At 42.4% G+C, this 19,622-nt stretch overlaps 1 protein-coding gene across 6 annotated transcripts in view; it reads left to right on the forward strand.

Annotated features, from left to right (window-relative positions):
- MAMLD1 (mastermind like domain containing 1) overlaps window positions 1–19,622 on the forward strand; it is a 296,270-nt gene that overhangs the window by 246,306 nt on the left and 30,342 nt on the right. For 4 of the 6 annotated variants that reach the window (XM_085608007.1, XM_085608008.1, XM_085608009.1 and 1 more), the window contains exon 3: window positions 5,999–6,088. The exons of the other annotated variants lie outside the window; for them this stretch is intronic. In XM_085608007.1, coding sequence (XP_085464133.1) covers window positions 5,999–6,088 — 90 coding nt within the window. The remainder of the gene's footprint in view (window positions 1–5,998; window positions 6,089–19,622) is intronic. 6 annotated transcript variants of the gene reach the window in all.

Raw genomic sequence — 19,622 nt, forward strand, 5'->3', positions numbered from 1 at the left:
GTTACATCAAAAGCAGTGACCGGTGCTTCTATTGCAGAGTTAAGTTTTTTATTCCCCCCCACCCTGAGGGTAACAATGGCGAGCCCGAAAGGGACCGGTTTCAGCACCTACTTTTAAGAACTTCCTGTGCCGAGCACCGTAAAGACCCGGCCCACTTAAAGCCCTGGATACATCCAAGTATCCAGTTCTCTTTCTCACATAACTTGCTGTCAGTGCTGGGACACCTCCGTTGGAGGTAGCTGTTGCGCTTTACAAAATGCAATAATAATAATATATGAGTGGAAGGATGGGTAAAAAGATGAACGGAGGGATGGATGGATGAGTGGGCGTGTTTGGATGAAAAGATGAGTTACTAGTTCAGTAGAGTGGTATTTTAAAGGTTAGATGGATGGGATTGGATGGGCGGGTAGGCTCGTTGTTATGGATGGGTGGGTGAGGTTCAGTTTAATTTATGTTTTCACTCCAAACGTATCTCAGGTATTTGCTGCTTGTGTAAATCTAAGTGAAGCGCTCTGATGTCCTTGGGTCTAGTCCACGTTATATAAAACTCTATAAATAAAAAATAATAATAATTTGGCGGATGATTGAGTATGTATGTTTAGGTTGCTAAACCATATATATGTATGTGTGTTTATATATATATATATTCACTGAAAAAACCATAGGTTTCATGCACGTTATAGTTAGGAATTGGCATTTAAAAAACCTTAGAAATTCACTGAAAAAACCATAGGTTTCACGGGTGTTATAGTTAGCTGGACATTTCCCTCGTACAAAACCCTAGAAATTCCCCCGTTATAGTTAGTTCAGCTAACTATAACTCACGCCCCCGCAATGCACTGCTGATGACGTCACATATTACATCACTCATGACATGGTCAGTGATATCAGTGATGACATCACTGATGACATCTCAAATGACATCACTGATGACATCATCCAGTGACTGTGTGTTTTTGTAAAGTTTAAATACGTTTTATATATTTATAGGGAAAGGCCTATGGAAGAATGAGTGGGTGTATAAGTGTGTGAATGGATGATTTAGTAGATGCGTGACTGACTCTATAAGTGAGTGATTAAATCTATGTAAGTGCGGACTAGTGACTAAACTGTGTGTATATCTGTATCTGTCTGTCTGTTGGTGTGTAAGCAGCTGCATGGGTTTGTGAACAGCTACACAAGTGTCTATATGGATTATTGATTGGTTGTCTAAGTACCTGTATGGGTGCCTGAGTGTTTGTGTGGGTGGAGTGTGTGTGACTCTGTGCATAGATGTCAGTGGGTGATTCAGTGGGTGCATGGTTTTAAGAGTGCATCTGTGATGGACTGTATGGGTGGGTGAGTGTATGTATGGTTGTGTTAGTGAGTGAATATATATTTCATTAGTACATGTGTATATTACTACATATGTGAACGGCAGTATATATGTATGTTGGAGTACAGAAATAACTATAACTGAGAGTGTGTGATAGTGTGATTGGCTGTATGGATGAGTGTATGCTTGTATCATTGATTGTATAAGACCATAAGAATTTGCTAGTATTTGTATGAGTAATTGAGCTTGTGCGTGTATAATTGTATAGGTGAGTACATGGCAGTGTGATTAATTACTTTCATGACTGAGTATATGTGTGAGTAACTCTATGGATGAGTAGCGGTGTGGGTGTGTCTATATAGGTGTATGAGTGCATATGATAGTCCTGTACTGAGTGACCATAAGTATGAGTGACTGTATGGGTGAATGAGTGGATGAGTGTTTAGACGTAAGAGTCAGTGATGAGGTATCTACTTATTGGTGTTGGATTGTCTATGGTTTTGAGAGTGGCAGTATGTCATTTAGAGTGGGTGTATCAAAGGTTATATTAGGGTGTGACAAGAAGCATCAAATGATCACATGAATGACGTCATCAGTGATGTCATCAGTGATGTCATCAGTGATGTCACTGACCATGTCATGAGTGATGTAATATGTGACATCATCAGCAGTGCATTGCGGGGGCGCGAGTTATAGTTAGCTGAACTAACTATAACGGGGGAATTTCTAGGGTCTTGTATGAGGGAAATGTCCAGCTAACTATAACACCCGTGAAACCTATGGTTTTTTCAGTGAATTTCTAAGGTTTTTTAAATGCCAATTCCTAACTATAATGTGCATGAAACCTATGTTTTTTTCAGTGAATTTCAAAGGTTTTTTAAATGCTAATTCCTATCTATAACTTATCTCTAAAGCTATGATGTTTAATGATTTTCATTGGATTTCTAAATTTTTCTATTTCAGTGTGTCAATTCCTCTCATTTTCCACACATATACATGTAAACATCAAATCACATTCCTTCCCACATTAATTCAAAAGCTAACACACATTTCTATTGGTTAAACATTTCAACCCTTTCCAAATGACATAAATTTGAACCATACCCCCAGTCTGCCTTCTGCCTGTTACCATAGAAACAGGCCATGGAACACTGAACTGAGCACACAGGTCACAAGTTCAGCACACAATGTTGCGAATCAAAACAGCAAGTGTGCTTGACTTTTCAACATATCAGCTTATCATATATAATGTTCCTTTCAATCAGTTTTTGTTAACCAATAAGAATCATGGGTTTAAAAAACAGAAACATGCACCCTACTTTTCAGTGTAGAAGGTTGTCAAACAACCAATGATTTCTTGTCTTTTTTTCAAAACTGCATCTTAGTCACCATTTTAGAAAAATCTTACTTTTCAAACTGCCATTTCATTTACAGAGACCATCTGAGTGCATCCAGACCTCCCTTCAAGATGCTTAGAGTGTGGATTGTGGGACACAGCTATATTTTCTGGAGCCAAAGGTATGCAGAAAACAAAGGCATTCACAAAGACCTAGGTTTGCCAAATGTAGACATTAAATGGATTGGACAGAGACGGTTAAAGTGGCACCAATTGATGCCATTGGTAAAATCCTTTATGCATCTCCAACACCCTGACCTCATAATAGTGCACTGTGGTGGCAATGACCTAGGCACTTTGACCGGGGTAGGTCTGGAAATGCTTATGAAGGACACCTTTGCAGAATTGATTTCACTTTTTCCCAAAACTGCCTTTGTGTATTCTAACATATGCCAAAGGCAGAAATGGAACTGGTCCAATCATTTTTGTCCACAGATTGAGAAAGCTAGGAAACATGTGAATAAATCTGGTTCTGCTTTTCTCCGAGACTATAGAATGGGGTCCATTTACAATAACAATCTGCGCTTTCATATGCAAGAGATGTATAGGAGAGATGGAGTACACTTTACTGATGAAGGAAACAGAGTGTTCCTTAACAACTTTAGACTCTGTATAGGTACTTACTTATCAGTACCAAAAACTCTCAATGAACACAACGGCTCTTTTTAGAGCCACTCAAGAACGAAACACTTAAGCTTGATGTTTATCTCACAAAAATGTCAGGTTTTTTTCCTTGGATCCGAGCACCCAACGCGCTAGGAACGCGTACCCTACGCGAGAGAAATCGTGCACCCAACGCGTTAGGATGCACGACTCCTAATTTTACTGTAAAAAAAAAAATAGCCCCTATCACTAATTTTTATTATTCCCGGGGACCCCATCACCCGGGGTTTATTAAAAAACGTTGGGGACCGTGGGGGGAGCCCCAACGCCCCCACGGTCCCAGCCGGCTCCCCGCGTCCTTTGGGAGCCAGCATTGCTTTTCCACATGGGGAGCTGCTGACATGCAGCTCCCCGTGTGGAAAAGCAATATCGTTTGGATTTTGAAAGATAGAGCAGGTTTCCCTGCTCTCTCTCTCAAAATCCTAACAAAGTTTGCTATGGGAGGACGGGAGACTCCCGCCCTCTCATACCAAACAACAGTGTCCTGAGGTGGGCACTCCAGGACACTGTAGGAGCTGGCCCTGGGGGGTGGCGGTCCCCAGGGCCCTCAAGGGCTCCAGGAGGAGGGCCACGCAGCCCCCCTCCCTCAAACAATAAAGCCCCGGGGGTGGTGGTCCCCGGGGCTTGGGGGGGCCGTTCCGCCCCCCCACCCTGTCTATTTTCTATCCCTGGGGAGTAGCGGTCCCCAGGGCTGGGGGGCCCCCCCAGGCCCCCCATTCATTTTTACAGATTTTGCCCCCGGCATATGGCCCCCCGGGGGTTAATTATTAAGGAAGCGCGGAATCCCGCGCCTGGGGTTTTTTTTCCGGCCGGATCCGCGCACCCTGCGCGCTTTTCGCTGTTTAAAAAAAAAAGGGGGGGGACCCCAGGGGGTCCTCCTGGGAGCCCCTAAGCAACACTAGAGGGTCAGAGTATTTCTACCCTGCCCCCTTTACATCTTTCACACACTTATTTCCCTTACTTAATCAGCCTTGCTTCTACCGAGGCACAAAATGGCTGCCAACAGTTTCTGGTTTTGAATGTAGACAGACACTTGACAGCCAATTAGCATTCAGTGTGTGATCGGAAGGGTGCGCGCTCGGTTCGCAGAGGGTGCGCTCAGGGTGCGCATAGGGTGCGTGGATCCTCCGAGGCCATAGATATATCTATCTTTTTAACTCTAATTTTCTCAGGAACTACTGAACGGATTTACACCATTTATGCAAAAGGCATGAGTCTGAACTAAGGACTACCTCTTTGCCAAATTTGGTGTAATTCCGTTCAGCAGTTCGGGCTGTAGCTGCGTCAACACGTCCTATGGGAAATTGCATGGGGAAAACGTGTTTTGGGACCCCCTTTTTTCTCTGCCCCCGCTTGACGAATCACCACGAAACATTCAGCATAGGAGCAGACCGGAGCTGGCCAAAAGTTTGGAAAAGTTTGCGAAGATTTGTCAACCGGCGCCAGACTTATTGGGAATAGAATGTTGCGGATTTCCTATGGAAAATAGGTCCTAACTATAACTACCTATTGGCGACCGCCAGTAGGTAATATACACATACACATATATATATGTATAGATATATAAATATATATATCTATATATCTATACATATATATATCTTACAAAGTGGTGCTCACCACTGTGTAATTATGCGTGAGTCACCACAGTTTCCACAGGAAGAGCGTTCTTTATTTTGCTAATAATTTTGGTGCCGTTTGATTAATCTTCATAAAACTTTCCCAAAAAAAGTTGATCTAGCACAACTCCTTCCTGGAAAGTTTTGGGGTGATCCATCAAGGGGGGGTGAGAAAAAGGGAACTCCAAAACATATTTTTTCACTGTGCAATTTCTCAAGGAAAAATTAGACAATGATACAGAAAAAAACACTGAAATGAATTACACCGTATTTGGCAGAAAGTTAGATATTTATTGAGAAAGGATGCTTTTTGTGATTTGGTGTAATTCTGTGGAGCCGTTTTCGAAAAATTAAGCTTAAAAATGTATAGATATATGTTCCAGTGGGACTCCATCAGGACCAAACCCCCCTCCTGAAATTCACCAGTTATATGTAACTGACATAAGTATGAAATACCCCGCAGTGATGTGATGCTTATGCAAATGTTACATCACTGATGACATCTGAATTGTATGACGGCACAAGTTATACTTATGTCAGGTACATATAACGGGCAAATTGTTTTTTTTAGTTTTTTTTAATGGTAGTGCTTAGTCAGTACATTTCTGAGTTTTTTTAATGTAGGTTAAAATCTTTCTCACCGATAGCTCCACTTCATTTAACCTTTGTTTTTTTCAGTGAAATATATATACATATAGACTTAAATGAACAATTACCGCTACCATGATATCACTTACAATTCCTACGACATTCAGTTAATGCATATAGATCCCAGTCTTCTAATCAAAGTCCACCAAAGCGCGGCCAGCGAATGTGTGCATCTTGTTATCTCATAAATAACAAAAGCAGTGCTTGCTTGATGGTCTTTAAAAACGAGTGTCGCGATGAGAGTTGTGCGTGAAGACAGAAAGTGATTATATCTCAAACCTTGCAGGCAGGATTATCAAACAGATGAACGATAATGATGTGAAACAAACCAAAAATACATGTCTTTTTTCTTTTCAGAGGATGCAAATTGAGGCCCAGACTTTCAGCGGGAATGTGTGGGATTTAGAAGTGCAGGAAAAGCCTGCATCTTTCTGTGGAGACGATGAGGTAGTTTAATTTACTTTGTTATTTCATTTTGCAATCATTTGCTCATTTACAACTTGATTAAAAAGCATTTAGAATTGCAAATCATGGTTTTTACATTAATCTAATTGTTAACAAAGTCTGGTTTGCACAAGAGCCTGTCTATCTTCAGGATGAATAGCAGTGAAACTGGCCAAGTGGTAGCCCCCATATGTGACCCATGACCCACGAAAAAGACCCAAAACTGAACTCTCTGCTCCCTTGTCAAAAGCTCAATGAGTGGGAAAGAATTGTGCTTGGGTGTTAATAGTCTAAATTTTGTGGATAATTAAAAATGTCTGCCAGAGCATCAGAAACACAAGACACAGTAGCGTAAAAGAAAAAGCAGACCCCCAAAACTCCAAAAATGTGGGTTTCCACTGACCTTTCTCTGTGGAAATGGCTCAGAGGACTACCTCCTTAAGGAGAAAGGGATAAGGCTGTGCATGGGTAAGAACACGTTCCATTTTGTACCCCTTAATGAGGAATGTAGAAACAAGTGTGAGCAGTTCTCCCTGTGTATATGGAGATTCCATGATGTTGCCCCCATGTGATCTTCCCTTGTGTCAGAGATGGATTACTATTGTACTTAAAACTGCAGATTTTTTCATTTAAAAACAGCAATTCATTTTATGTGTCCTTCAAACTGACAATCTGACCGGTTGTTCAGTGTTAAAAGAGACTGCCATTTAGTTGAAATCTTTTTACAGACCCAACCTCTACCAGGAGCTCTCCCATGACTGTTTTTTACCATTTAAGTTCCTAAAAAGATGTACCTACAATATTATTGTTTCACAAAGAGCCGATTCCCACACCTGTGCTGGCCATTTAGGACCTCCTCCTGGCCATAGACACCGAGCTCCACGTGCCAGTGCGTCGCCTGCACACTCACTACTAGCAGGAGTGTCTTTGCCACCTTCCTCGGGCAGGGGGGCAGCAGGCCAATGGGGTTCATTACTATCTCTATGTAAAGAATGTCCTTCCCTGAACCTCAAAAGACTGGAAATAGGCCCATGGCGGGGATATGCTGCGGCAGGGGGAACTTGTGGCTTCGTTTTATTTTCAATTAAAGTTCTACTTAAGAGGCTGTTGCTAATGGACATTTAGCAAAGTGACGCACCAGAGCAGGAACAGCTAGCAGCACGTTATCATTCTGCATGTTTAGCTATGTTGACGACAGTGAGTATCTGAGTGACAGACAGTAAACCATCCAATCAGGGCTACATCACAGTGTCCTGTAGCCCCGCCGCCCACCTTGTGGATGTTAAGGTGCCGAGTTCTAGCAGTGGGTTGTCCGTGCAGTATATACTGTATAAGTGTACTTTTTCACTAACTCACTCACTAGTTGAGCATTTTCCACTCTCCCTGGCTCTCCTGACTTACCTTCAGAGAAGTTATAGACTTCAGGACTCAATTACAGTTTGGTGGATGGGAAACTCCGTCACAAACGTGGTAGGTATTCTGTCTGCATTAGTATAAGGGCGCTTTTACATACTACTGTATTGCAGTTGTAATAAGGCAGATGGGATATACAACAGGTTTGTGATGGAGTATCCGATCCGCCAAACTCTAAATAAGGCCACATGCTTAACAAGTAATGTCGTTTCAGCAAAAACCTAGAGGGAACAGATGTAACATCACAGCCCTTTGAGCCTCTCCTTCCTTTTAATTACATCACAGACTGTTAGAACTGGGGGTCTCTAGTTGGCAATGGTTTGCACCTTTGTCCAAATAGGGACCCTTGCTTCTAGTCAGGGTAAGGGGGCTACATTCCTAAAATAACCCCAGCTCAACTCTGTGGTAGCTTGGCATGAGCAGGAAGGCTTCTCTCAGAAGCAGTGTGTAAAGTATTTGTGAACATATACAGTAATACAATGAAAACACCACAGCTGGACACCACACAGGTTTTATAAAAATAAGTATTCTTTATATAGACTTAACACAACACCCAAAATGACAAAAATCCACAATCCAGTATTAAGAAAAATTACTTTTAGATGGTAGAAATAGCTTAGTTCAAAGATGATGGTAAATGCGACACATTTCTCACAAAGTACCTTTGGATGCGTAACGCAAGATAAACTAAAGGTTCACAGGGAGAGCCATGTGTCGGTTCCTTGCTTCTGGGGAGGCGATGCGTCGGTTCCTCAGTGCTTGAGCAAAGTAGGCGATGCGTCTGTTCCTTACCGGAGAGGAGGTGATGCGCCGATCTCGTATTGCGTTCCTGTTGCGATTCGACAAGATGGCGCCTCGATGCGATGATCCGGTGCAATGCGACAAGATGGCATCTTTTATGCGATGACGTGAAGGCAATGTGTGCATGCCCGACGGCCGTGAGGCGACTCTGGAACTTCTGAGCTGCGACAGGCCCCATGACACGCTTCTCCTGTGATGCGACCCTTGTGGTGGCGACACGCTTCTCCGGTGATGCGACGACAAACAGCTGCGACGGAGACACCCTTCTCTGGTGATGCGACGGCGACCCTTGCGGTGGCGACATGCTTCTCCTCTTTGAGTCGCGCTTCCAGCTCCCAACAGTACCCAGGCTTCTGCAGACAGAATTCCCAGCAAGGAAATTCAGGGGGGAGCTGGTGGTGAAGTCTTGTATCCCTGAGACTTCAGCAGGAGTCAAGTACAATTCAAGCCCTTGGAGATTCTTCTTCAAGATGAAAGAAAGTTCAATAAAAGTTCCTTCTCCTTTCCTTGGCAAATAAGCAAGCACTGCAGGCCAACCCCAGAAAATAGCACACTGGCACAGGGGCAGTCAACTCCTTCAGCTTCTTATGGTTCCTCTCCTTGGCAAAGGTTCGTATTGATTCCAAGAAGTGATCCAAAGTCTTGGGGTCTGGGCCCCAATATTTATACTAGTAAATCCTTTGTCTTCTGAAGGCAGAGGGTGCCTGTGCCTGGCCAAAACTAGTTTTGTGCAGGTTCCTGGCAGGAGGTGGAGACAGCATTGTTGAAAGCAGACCTGGCCCAGGTAGCTGAAAGTAAATCTCCTCCCCCTACTCTCTATTCTATGAGGGCTCAGGGGAGTGAAAGGAAATCTCTGCCCCCACTCTCTCTGCAGCCAAGGTCCTATTCAGCCTAGCCCTGACTCATCAGACTGCTGGAGCCCAAGCCCTCCTGTCACTCACAAACCAGACATGCATACACAACCTAGCAGAGGCAGGCTGGATTGTTAGGCAAGAAAATACCTACTTTCTAAAAGTGGTATTTTCAAACACAGAATGTAAAAATCACCTTCACTAAAAGATGTATTTTAACATTCTGAGTTCGGGCATACTAAATTAGTTTTTCTACCATGTTCCCTGGGCCAGTTAGGATTATAAGATGTTATAATCAAACTGCGCATTCTGGCCTATGGGGACAGGTAGCCTTGCAATAGTGAAAAATGAAAATGGCTGTAATTCACTATCAGGACATGCCACACACATCAGAGAATGTCCTACCTTTTACTTACAATGCATCCTGCCCTTGGACCTACCTTAGGGGTGGCTAACATGTAGAAAAGGGAAGGTTTAGGGACTGGTAAGTGGGTGCACTTACCAGGTTGACATGGCAGTACCAGACTGCACACAGGCTCTGCAATTGCCGGCCTGAGACACACTTTACAAGCTGCTTCTGTTAGTGGCACAGTCAGTGCTGCAAGCCCACCAGCAGCATTTGATCTTCAGGCCCTGGGCACACATGGTGCACTGTACTAGGGTCTGACAAGTAAATGAAATAAGCCAATCATGGAGTCACTAATCCATTACAACACTTTACAATAGGGAGCACTTGGACTGTGGCACTGAATAACAGTGGCACAGTGCCCAAAGCATCTAAACCAGCAAAAACATATAAAAAACAGAGGAGACAACAGCGAAAAATGGAAGGGAGACTCACGCCGATGGTACCAGATCTAACACAGACGTTAGAGATGCTCTGGCTGTCAGTGCACTAGATAAGAGCTCTACACCTTAACTCAACAGCACAAGACGTTTGCCCTCGCTGATCAGCCTTCAGGCTTCCTTTTTTTTTTTTTTTTAATGGAATCTGTCACTTTCAAACACACAGTAAGCGATAGCGGGCCAAAGAACCATCTAGAAAAACTAGCCAAAACTAAAGCACATTCTCTTTTGTAAGACCAGTAATCAGACTGGTTATTTAACAGATGGAGCAAAACAATTTACAAGTGAGCCACATGAGAGGCAGCAGGTGATACCTCCAAATGAAGATCCTGCGGATGGCCTGACACTTCCTACTGCAGGCACATTTCCCGACTTCAAGATGACGAAGAATATGATCACTAGTGTAACGACACCTGAGGGGGCTCTCCTTCAAACTACATAGGCCCCCCTCATCCCCCCAGACTCAGTTGGGAGCTCTTAGACCTGGGTACTATGCTGAGGGTGCCACCTGGAGCTCGGGGACCCCCACACTGCGGGGCTGTGGAGGGGCTTATGTTACGCCACTGCATATCACCTTGAAATGTGGGTTGCTTGAGTGGCTCCAGCCTGTCCTTTGTTGCCCAGATGTGTCCTGCTTCCTGGTGAACACTGTCATATCTTCCACCCTAGACTATGGATGTCGAATTTGTTAGTTATTTATTGATAGGTATTTATGGAGCATGGACCTCATTTAAGGCCAACAGAATGCTTTACATAGAACTGAATAGATACAAATTACATGTAACAAATCATAGAACAGAATAATCTGGGAGTGGGGTGCACTATTCTGGAAAATGTATACTGATCAGATCAATCTTGAGGCTTTTCCTGAAGAATGGAAGGTTCGGGTTCAGTCTAATTGATTTAGGGATGAGGTCCCAGAGTCTAGGGGACAAGCAGGAGAACGCTGGATTTGCTGTGAGGGGAGAAATGTGTCTATGTTCTGAGGTTATCCACTTTTCCTTGAAATTTCAATGCTGCCACCCGAGGTGCATCCCCCGATTTTGAGCTAACTCCAGATTTATAATTCCAGAGTTTGGGTTAGGTAGCTAATCAGGTACAAGATACTTCTGAATTCAAACTGCACCGCTGTCTGACTTCATCCCGCCTGTACAGAGAAGTCAACCAAACCACCTGAAATTTTAAAAGACTTTAAAGACAGGATCAAATTCACAAAGCTATTGGCCTGGGTACGTTTAACCTACACATGCAAAAAGCTTTTTCATTAATTCTGAACAGTTGGGAAGTTGATTTTGCACTAGTAAATGGATTTACTTATGCATAGTATTTTGCGTGATTCAATCTACTCACAGGTTCAGTGAGTGAGCATTGTGGGCGGAAATGCACTGTGAGTTTGTAAGTTCATAGTCACTGGCATTACTGATTTTCTTATGCAAAAATATACATATCTATATTTCTCACAAGTAAATGGAACTAATAAAAGTTTTCCAAATTGTTCCCTAGTGAGGTGTGGCTCCCTCAGATTGCAATAGCCGGATAATGTTACACTGCAGTAGAAGGATGTAGGAGTTCAAGCTATCCTTTTGTAAATTCCTAAAAATAGTAAATGTGCAGGTACTGATAAAATACTTTCTTTCCTTATCAGGCCTCTCAACTTTTTTCCAGTAATGCGCCCCTGATTAGGTGACAGAAACGATAAACTGCTAGTCCATTTCCGCTCAACCTTACCTACAGGCTCAGTATTACATCTGGGTGATTCCTTACTCGGAATTGTGTAACATTATAGGAGATCACAGAGAGACGTGACAACCGTCCACTATTCCACTTATATTCATTGGACACAACTATTGTTCATTTATAATTTATACATCAGGCTCTTAAAATACAAACATCATAAAAACCATGTAAAATAAGTTTTTCCCACTGTACTGATATCATTTTCTGCAGCATCCACTGCCGCAGTATATTTATTTTCACCCAGAAGTTCCATAGGCGATGTGGGGATTAAAAATGATTCCTTGAAAATACAGGTTGCAAACCCGTTCTATGTATATTTAAAAGCAGACCACAGTTCAGCAAGATATGAGTCCACGTGAAAGAACCATTACAAAAAACAGATACATTTTCCATCGTTAACATTAATAGCTGACATAATGCCTTCTTTTGCCACTTTAGATTTGCCCTAGTATCAATCTAGAAAGAGCGTTACCTCCAGCATTAATCTAGAAAGAGCGTTTCTTACTGCTGGGTTCTGGAAGAGTATCACATATTTTATAATATTTGAATAACCCAAATGTTCGGGTGTCATGGCGGCAGAGTGTTTCTCCTTCCATATGTATGGAAAGGTATAAAGTACTAATATCTTGAAAACGCTGCACATCCCTCAAGAGAAGGTGTCCTTCCGTGTTCCTGCTTTCATACATTAATTATAGCGTCTCTGTATTAATCCGTGTTAGAGGTGGTGGGAGGCTCAGCGAATAATCCATGTTCCTTCCACTTGAAAGATTTGCAGGACATCAGGAAACAAGTCAATCGATGATTTTGCGCGCGCCCCTTTCCCCGGCCGCCATGTCGCGCTGCTCGCGCGCGCGGCTATATTTGCCAGTCAGCTGTGTTAATCTTGTCACCGCTGCCATCAAAGCAGGAGGCTTCGCTTTGTTGTCTGAAGCCGCGCATGCTTGTGCTACAAGGACGAGGGAAGCACAACTTAAAAGAGTTTTTACAATAACATCTAACCGTGGATCACTTACAGTCTTCAAACACGGCGCTCGCTTGAGCGGCGGCCCCGGAGATAAGCGCGGGAACTTGAGTGTGATCGTATTTCACATGGCTTCGAATCAAGCCAGCGCGAGGCAGATGAAAGGGCCCCCGAGCCACATAAAGAGACATTTTATCATGGCCATACATCAAGTTAGGGCCAAATAGTAAAAGTCTCAGAGGGTTTCTTGAAGTGAAAATATTAATTTTAACTGGGAAAGCAGAACTGAAGTGAAAGTGTCTTTTTAAACGGCGTCCTCAAACAAGCATTGGCAAAGCCGCCGGTAGATCTGGTGTGGCCACTGGACGATTGTCTTTCACAATGCTTGCTTTGTTTAGTCATGGTTTTGGCAAACCTTTGTTGTTAGGGAAGGTGCTGGGCCCTCATCATTCTAAAAAAAAAAACACTGGATAAAAGCATGAATATTTTTTGGTCTCAAAATGCACATTTTGCTACAGTAGTCCCTGACACTCAATGTCGCTACTTTGTGTGTCGAAGTTCTCCTTGTGAAAGGGCAGAATGCCGTCACTCACAGTGAAGTTAGCCAATGTCTGAATTGGGCTGAACCATTGCCCTATACTGTATGCGGTAGTGGGTGGAAGAAAAATGTGAATGACACATTAACAAACCAATGGATGAAGACCGCTGGCTGAAAGCCCCTATAAGTAAGTATACTATACGTATAATTTTAGTAAAATAAAAAGGAATTAGCAAATGCAAGACCTAGAAAGGAAAAACCGATTACCAATGCTTGATTATGCCTTATAACACATGAGTGAGGGCATAAATAAACAATGGAATGCAAATTGTTTAGTTAAATGCAAAATAGCACTGATCAAAAGTCTCAGTAAAAGAGAAGATTTAAATTAATGCTTTAAAGGCGCAGTAAAATCGATATGTAGTGCTGTAAACTGGTCCTAAAAAGGTGAGATTGCTAACCTTCATGAAATGTAACTTGCAAAGAACAGCTACAAAAATAAATAATATTACTTCTGGGGTCAACAGATTGGTACCTATAGAAGTAGTTGAGGTAAGAATGGCAAATGTGGGGCTTTTTTATCGTATTGTATTTACTTTTTTTATTTTATTGTAGGTATTGTGTAATGTGGCCTTGGTGTGATGAAGCAAGCAAGGTGTGGCCCAAAGATTGTGCTAATTCACATAAAAGTGTAAAAGTAGATTCAGTGAGCCCAGGCAACTTGAACGTACATTTGGTTTCTAGGCATTCAAAACATTTTCCATGGGTAGACCTGAAAAGCTGCATTAGCCTCATGGGATAGTTTGTGTGAATTCTGTGTTGTCACATGCACTGCTGTTTGAAGACTATAGAATAGAATATAGGGAACATTTGTGCACTGTCATATGGCAGTGCATATGTGCAGATGCTTATTAAAGGGAAAAAAAATTGCCTGTGGCGAAGGACCTTCTTTTACACCTCCATGGCATTTGGTGGTGTTCCTTTCACCTTCATGGTAATATTGTCCCATTTTCTCTTATGTTATGAATAAATAGACTTATTATCCCAAAATGAGGATGCCACACGCACTGCAGGTTTTTATGGAAATGCATGTACGAAGCTGGACTCCTATATAATGTACTAAAATAAAGTACACTCAGGAGGAACCTCTGAGGTGCTCTCTGGATGCATTACTTAATATATCGATCGCTTGCATGCATCAGTGAGTACTTATCAAGACAAGGTGTTTGGTACCAAACACCTTAGGGTACAATGAAGCCATCATGTAGCTGGGGAACTCACAATGCCAAGTGTCTAGCCCATGTACTCGTTATGGCTTCCCTGTGCACTTGTAATATCTAAGTGTGAACTTAGATATCACTGGGACATATTCAATCCTGCAGATATGCCCACACATGAATATAGTGCACCCCGTCTTATGGGTGACTTCCCTATACCACATGTAGTGCTGGCTGGCCTGGCACACGGGGATGTCGACTCTTCGGTTTTCTCTGCACCAAGTCATGCAGCCTGCAGTGGCAGTTTGCATGAAATTGGTGAGGGCTCCCTTAGGGTGGCACAATTTGTGCTGCAGCTCTTAGAGACCCTTTTTACTACCAAGGCCCTTGGTGCCAGAGGTACCACTTACTCAGGACTTACAGGGATCATGCAGGGGTGCCAATTGTGGAACAATAGTACAGTTTAGGGAAAGAACACCAATACTGGGAACCTGGTTAGCAGAAACCCAGAACACTTTCAGTCAAAGTTGCATCAGATACCAGGCAAGAAGTGTGTGGGGGGGGGAGTACTGCAACAAACCCCCAGTTTCTTACAATGTACTAAAGAGCACATGACCCAGTTTGTTGCAGCACCTACAAAGACATGCCTAGAAGGCTGGCCAGATTCAGAACTAGTTCCTGATTTTAGACCCAGACTTTAATTTTGGATAGACCTGGATATGAACGTTTTGACCATTTGACATAGTATAGTTAGGAATTTTGATGACGATTCTTTGCTTTATAAATGTCACTATCTTGCTTGAAAGTGCTTAGGGTTCCTTAGGGAAGAAGATACAAGAACTGAGATATTAACCCAAGTTCCCCTTCTCTCTGTCAAAACTGGAAGACATTTGTTCGGGTAAAGTTAGTGAGAGCAGTTAATCACTGGGACAGCTACCCAAATAGTGTGTCTAGAAGCTTACTTGTTTAAGAACTCTTTCATTTTTGTGCTAGAATTAGAACGAATAGAAGTTTTAGAAGAGAAGGAAGGGGAAAGACTAGATGCTGGATGGTACACCCTATATGGAAACATCTTGCCATGTGAATCTGACAGAAGCTAAGGCAACTTTTTTCAAACACATCACAAATATTGGAAATGATTTTTGAGCTGGCAGCCAGTGCCAGTCAAGGAGGGCCTTCTAGGCACGGGTGAGAGCGAAGGCAGCAGTATGTCAGTAAATGAGCAGCTTGTCAAGTACCCATAACAGCGAGGGAAACATTCAGGGTTCAGGTTGCCTTTATCTTCTGGTTCTTTTGCTCTGGTGGGTGCACTGGGAGACCGTACTAAACTCTGTTTTTTTTTTTTACTGTGGGGGTTTTGAAATATCCCTACCTGGTTCTAAGGCGCAGCAGGACACCTCCCTTAGGATACTTTTATTGCAGCAGGGCCATCTCACACATGAGGTGTAAAACAGTAATTTGTATGGGCTTGTTATAATAATAATCTATATTTGTAAAGCATGAACATGTCCTTAAGGTTTCAGGGCACTGGGGGCCGTCAGGGAGATTAAGTGAGCTATTGCCCATAGTCACACGATGCTGAGCTGCTGTCAGAGATCGAACCGAGATCCCTGCACTCTGGAGTCAGCCGCTCTGGTCACTGCGCCACACCTCTTTGTTGGAAACCGTTCACAGAAACAGCGGTGTGAACAGTAGGAGAAACAACAGGATCGCACTGGAATAGTACTAAACAGCGCACTGCACCTTTTTTTTACATTACATGTATTTACCCTGTTGTTTACAGTATACAGTTACTCATATTTACATTACATTTCTTTACATTTGTTTGTCACAGGTAGATAGTGTTTTGCCCAGAATCACAGGTTGTTGGGTTTAAAAGGGATGCCGGTATTAGAACCCTCGATTTTGGGTTCTAAGCCACTAAACTAGACCATCTGTGGAAGAGGTGTGGAGGGGAGGGGGTTTAGGTAGGGTACCAGAAGTTTCTGGACGAGGGAAAAGAGGAGGAAGCGACTGACTATGGGAGAGGAAATTATGCGATTATATAAATACAGTGATGTGACATTGTTCATTGCAACTTTATCTAAAGCACGGACCTCTTTTCAGTGCTAGTCGCCAGTGGCAGTTCATTTGGCAGCTAATGGAACTGTGGGAGCTGTGAACATGAACTAACTGCATTAAACATTGTTAGAGATGCATGATGAGCAACCATAAAACTTAATTTCAGATGGGAGCAACTGTCGAAAAAGAATGAAAAATTAATCTTGACTAGAGGGGTGGGGGTGTTATATAACAACAGTACTGCTCCAATCTAAACACTCATTATCTTGACACATGAAATCTATGTAGTGGCAGCAAAACTGCTCTTCCTTGGTTGTGGTCCTAGCTTTTATGCTTCAGTTTGCTCTCTGCCATAGGAGAGATTTGGGTTGCCGTTAGTATAGGATGTACACCTATGTGACAAGGCAGGGTTGTGGAGTTACAAGCTGTATATGTATGTCTTCTTTCACGAGTGTGCGCTATGTTAAACACGAATATCATTTCTCAGTCGTGCACCCCTATTACCAAGGCTATTGGAATTATGCGTCCGGGGAGCTCCAAATTTGCAGCAAGAAAATGCACATTTACTGTAAAATGCAGTAAATTTTTTTTGCTAGTGTTACTTCATTATTTTATGCTTTTTATTCATGGTCACACAGTTTGGGCAAAAATTTCACATCATTAGTGCCAGTTTAACAACTAAATGCAGAAATAAACAACTGAAAGATGACCATTTAACCTTTGCAAAGGGCCTTCTACTGCATGTGACCATGTTGCCACGTTTTTAGTATCTGGTGATCTGATGAGCTAGAAACATTTTTTTGTTAAAATCTGCAGATTATGTAGCAGATAATGGATTATGTGGTAAAAGTGGTAAATCTATAATCATACGAAAAAAGCTGTAGCCTCAGACTTTCATAATTTCAGCGTCCCTGCCTATTACTTCTAAGAAGACAGTACCTAGAACAATAACTTATTATCCCATTGCTTAAACATTCAAATCTGCACGCACAGCGCACAAAACACACATAGCGATATTCACCACTCTCCTCGTTTACACGCAGTAGCCACTGTTGTGGATTGATTATAGTACGTCCACACTAGAAAAATGAGAAAAATGAAGACTTCAACTCCACTTGAGATGCGATCAACTCAGAGAAATTTACAAAAGACTCAACACATACATCATCACAACTCACAATCACCATTCACCACTCTAACTCCATACGCTCCTAACTAAAATGATCAAACCCCGATTCATTGTCCGAAATGTTTCTGATCATTAGTAATTGTTTCATCTATTTTCATCCACCATTGCTAAAAATTGTGCTCCTCCATATAGTTTTCTTTATTTCTTTTTTGTTTTCTCAGTTTGTGTATGGTCTTTTTGCGACACAGTTTTTGTGTGGATATTACCGTTTCTGGTATTATGTTTTTACTTTCTTCATTTGTATGCATTTCTTTTTAAATTGGCTTATTGTGGCTTCTCTTATTTCATTTGCCATCCTATTTACTTGCAGTTTATTTCGCTAGCTCTGCCTCCTTCTAATTCTGCCCTTTTTTCAGTTTATTAACCTCCTTTTTTCTTTCTGTCTTCTTCCGAACTGTTTATTTTTATATTTCTCTTTTTTATTCTCCATCACATGTAGGCATGACACAGAACCCGTACAGCTGCAACTCCTTACATGTAACTCCCACAAGAAGAGAGCAGAAAAACAATCCACAATGCAAGGACACTTTAGGCGTCGATCTTGGGGTTGGAAATAATCATAAACTACTAATACAGAGGTGGGCGAGCCGCTGAAGGCTCAAGCCTGATGCCTGGCTCTAGCTCGGATCGAGGTCCTCTTAGAACTTTGAGCCCAGAACGAGCTGAGCGATGTGCCGAGTGGCTACGGTTGCCAGCCAAGTAACATGGGGGACCGAATTCGAATCCCGCCCTGGCTCAGGATCCTTTGAATTATGGCACATCTCCTTGTGCTGAAGAACAACATACCACGTAGACCATGTATCTTGTGAAGCGCTCCTATGTCCTATGACAAAGTTTGCGCTATGAAAACTACCAAAAATATGTGGGTTCTAGTTGTCACCCATATTCTAATCTCATACGCCAACAATCAAATACCTGAATGGCAGTGTGAAACTAGAACATTGAGGATCGATCCTGGCTTCTCTACTTGACCAAATAGTGTGATCCACGGCAAGTACTTTATTTCACGCAGCCTCCTGTTTTTGTTCGTTTTGTGAGAGCACCTTCAAATACTGGAGTTCTGGGAGTGCGCTGTAAAAAAAGTGTTTAATTCAATTTGAAGTACTCAAATGAAATGGTCACACTTTATTGAATTTGGAAGACACCTTATCATGATCAAAGAAAATGTTTGTAGAATTATTTAAATGTCACTTATTTTTAGGGCTGGGCTCGTGCACAGGGTCTGAGAGCCAGAGACAACCTTTGCTGCTGTTCTGGCTCAGCTCTCCCTGCTAATGTTTCGGCTTGCCCATCTCTAAACAAATAAGATATCAAATGGCACAGCAACCAATAGCCTTTTAATGCATTAAAAAGAGGCATCGCAGTTAGATATAAAGAAATACTAACTACATAGTAGTGTGTTTTTGTGTGTTCCCCATTTTCGGCTGCTTGTGGTTAAGTTGCTTTCTGAATATATTCTATTCTGACAACAATTACTGATTCACTTGAGGTAATGCACAAAAGTAAAGTTATGGAGGATTATAGAAGTTCTACCTGTAACATTCATTAGAAGTTCAGCTGAAACTCAGAAACAAGGAAGATATTGCCCTGTATTTGTGGAAAATTTCCCCCTAGAATTGCCGCAATCCCTTGGCCAAACAGCTTTTCTTCAAGCAGTCGTTAGAGTCCCTTGTAAAGCCAGCACAGTCTTAGTCTCTTAGTCTTAACTTTTACATTGAAAAATACAACAGAAAACAGCAACGCTTTAGTCGTGGCAGGTATGTTACGACCTGGGTCCTGTGATTACTGTGCCACTGGACTCAAGCTGTACTTCACTGATGAAGCCTACCTCTGCCGAAACTGGTGCGGTGTTCCTTGTGTTCCTTTCTGGAGGGGACCTGGCTTGGCAGTGCCGACTGGACTGTTCCTACTGGAGCAGAACCT

The sequence above is a fragment of the Triturus cristatus genome, chromosome 5_2 (assembly GCF_964204655.1).
Source record: "Triturus cristatus chromosome 5_2, aTriCri1.1, whole genome shotgun sequence".
Taxonomy (NCBI): Eukaryota; Metazoa; Chordata; class Amphibia; order Caudata; family Salamandridae; genus Triturus; species Triturus cristatus.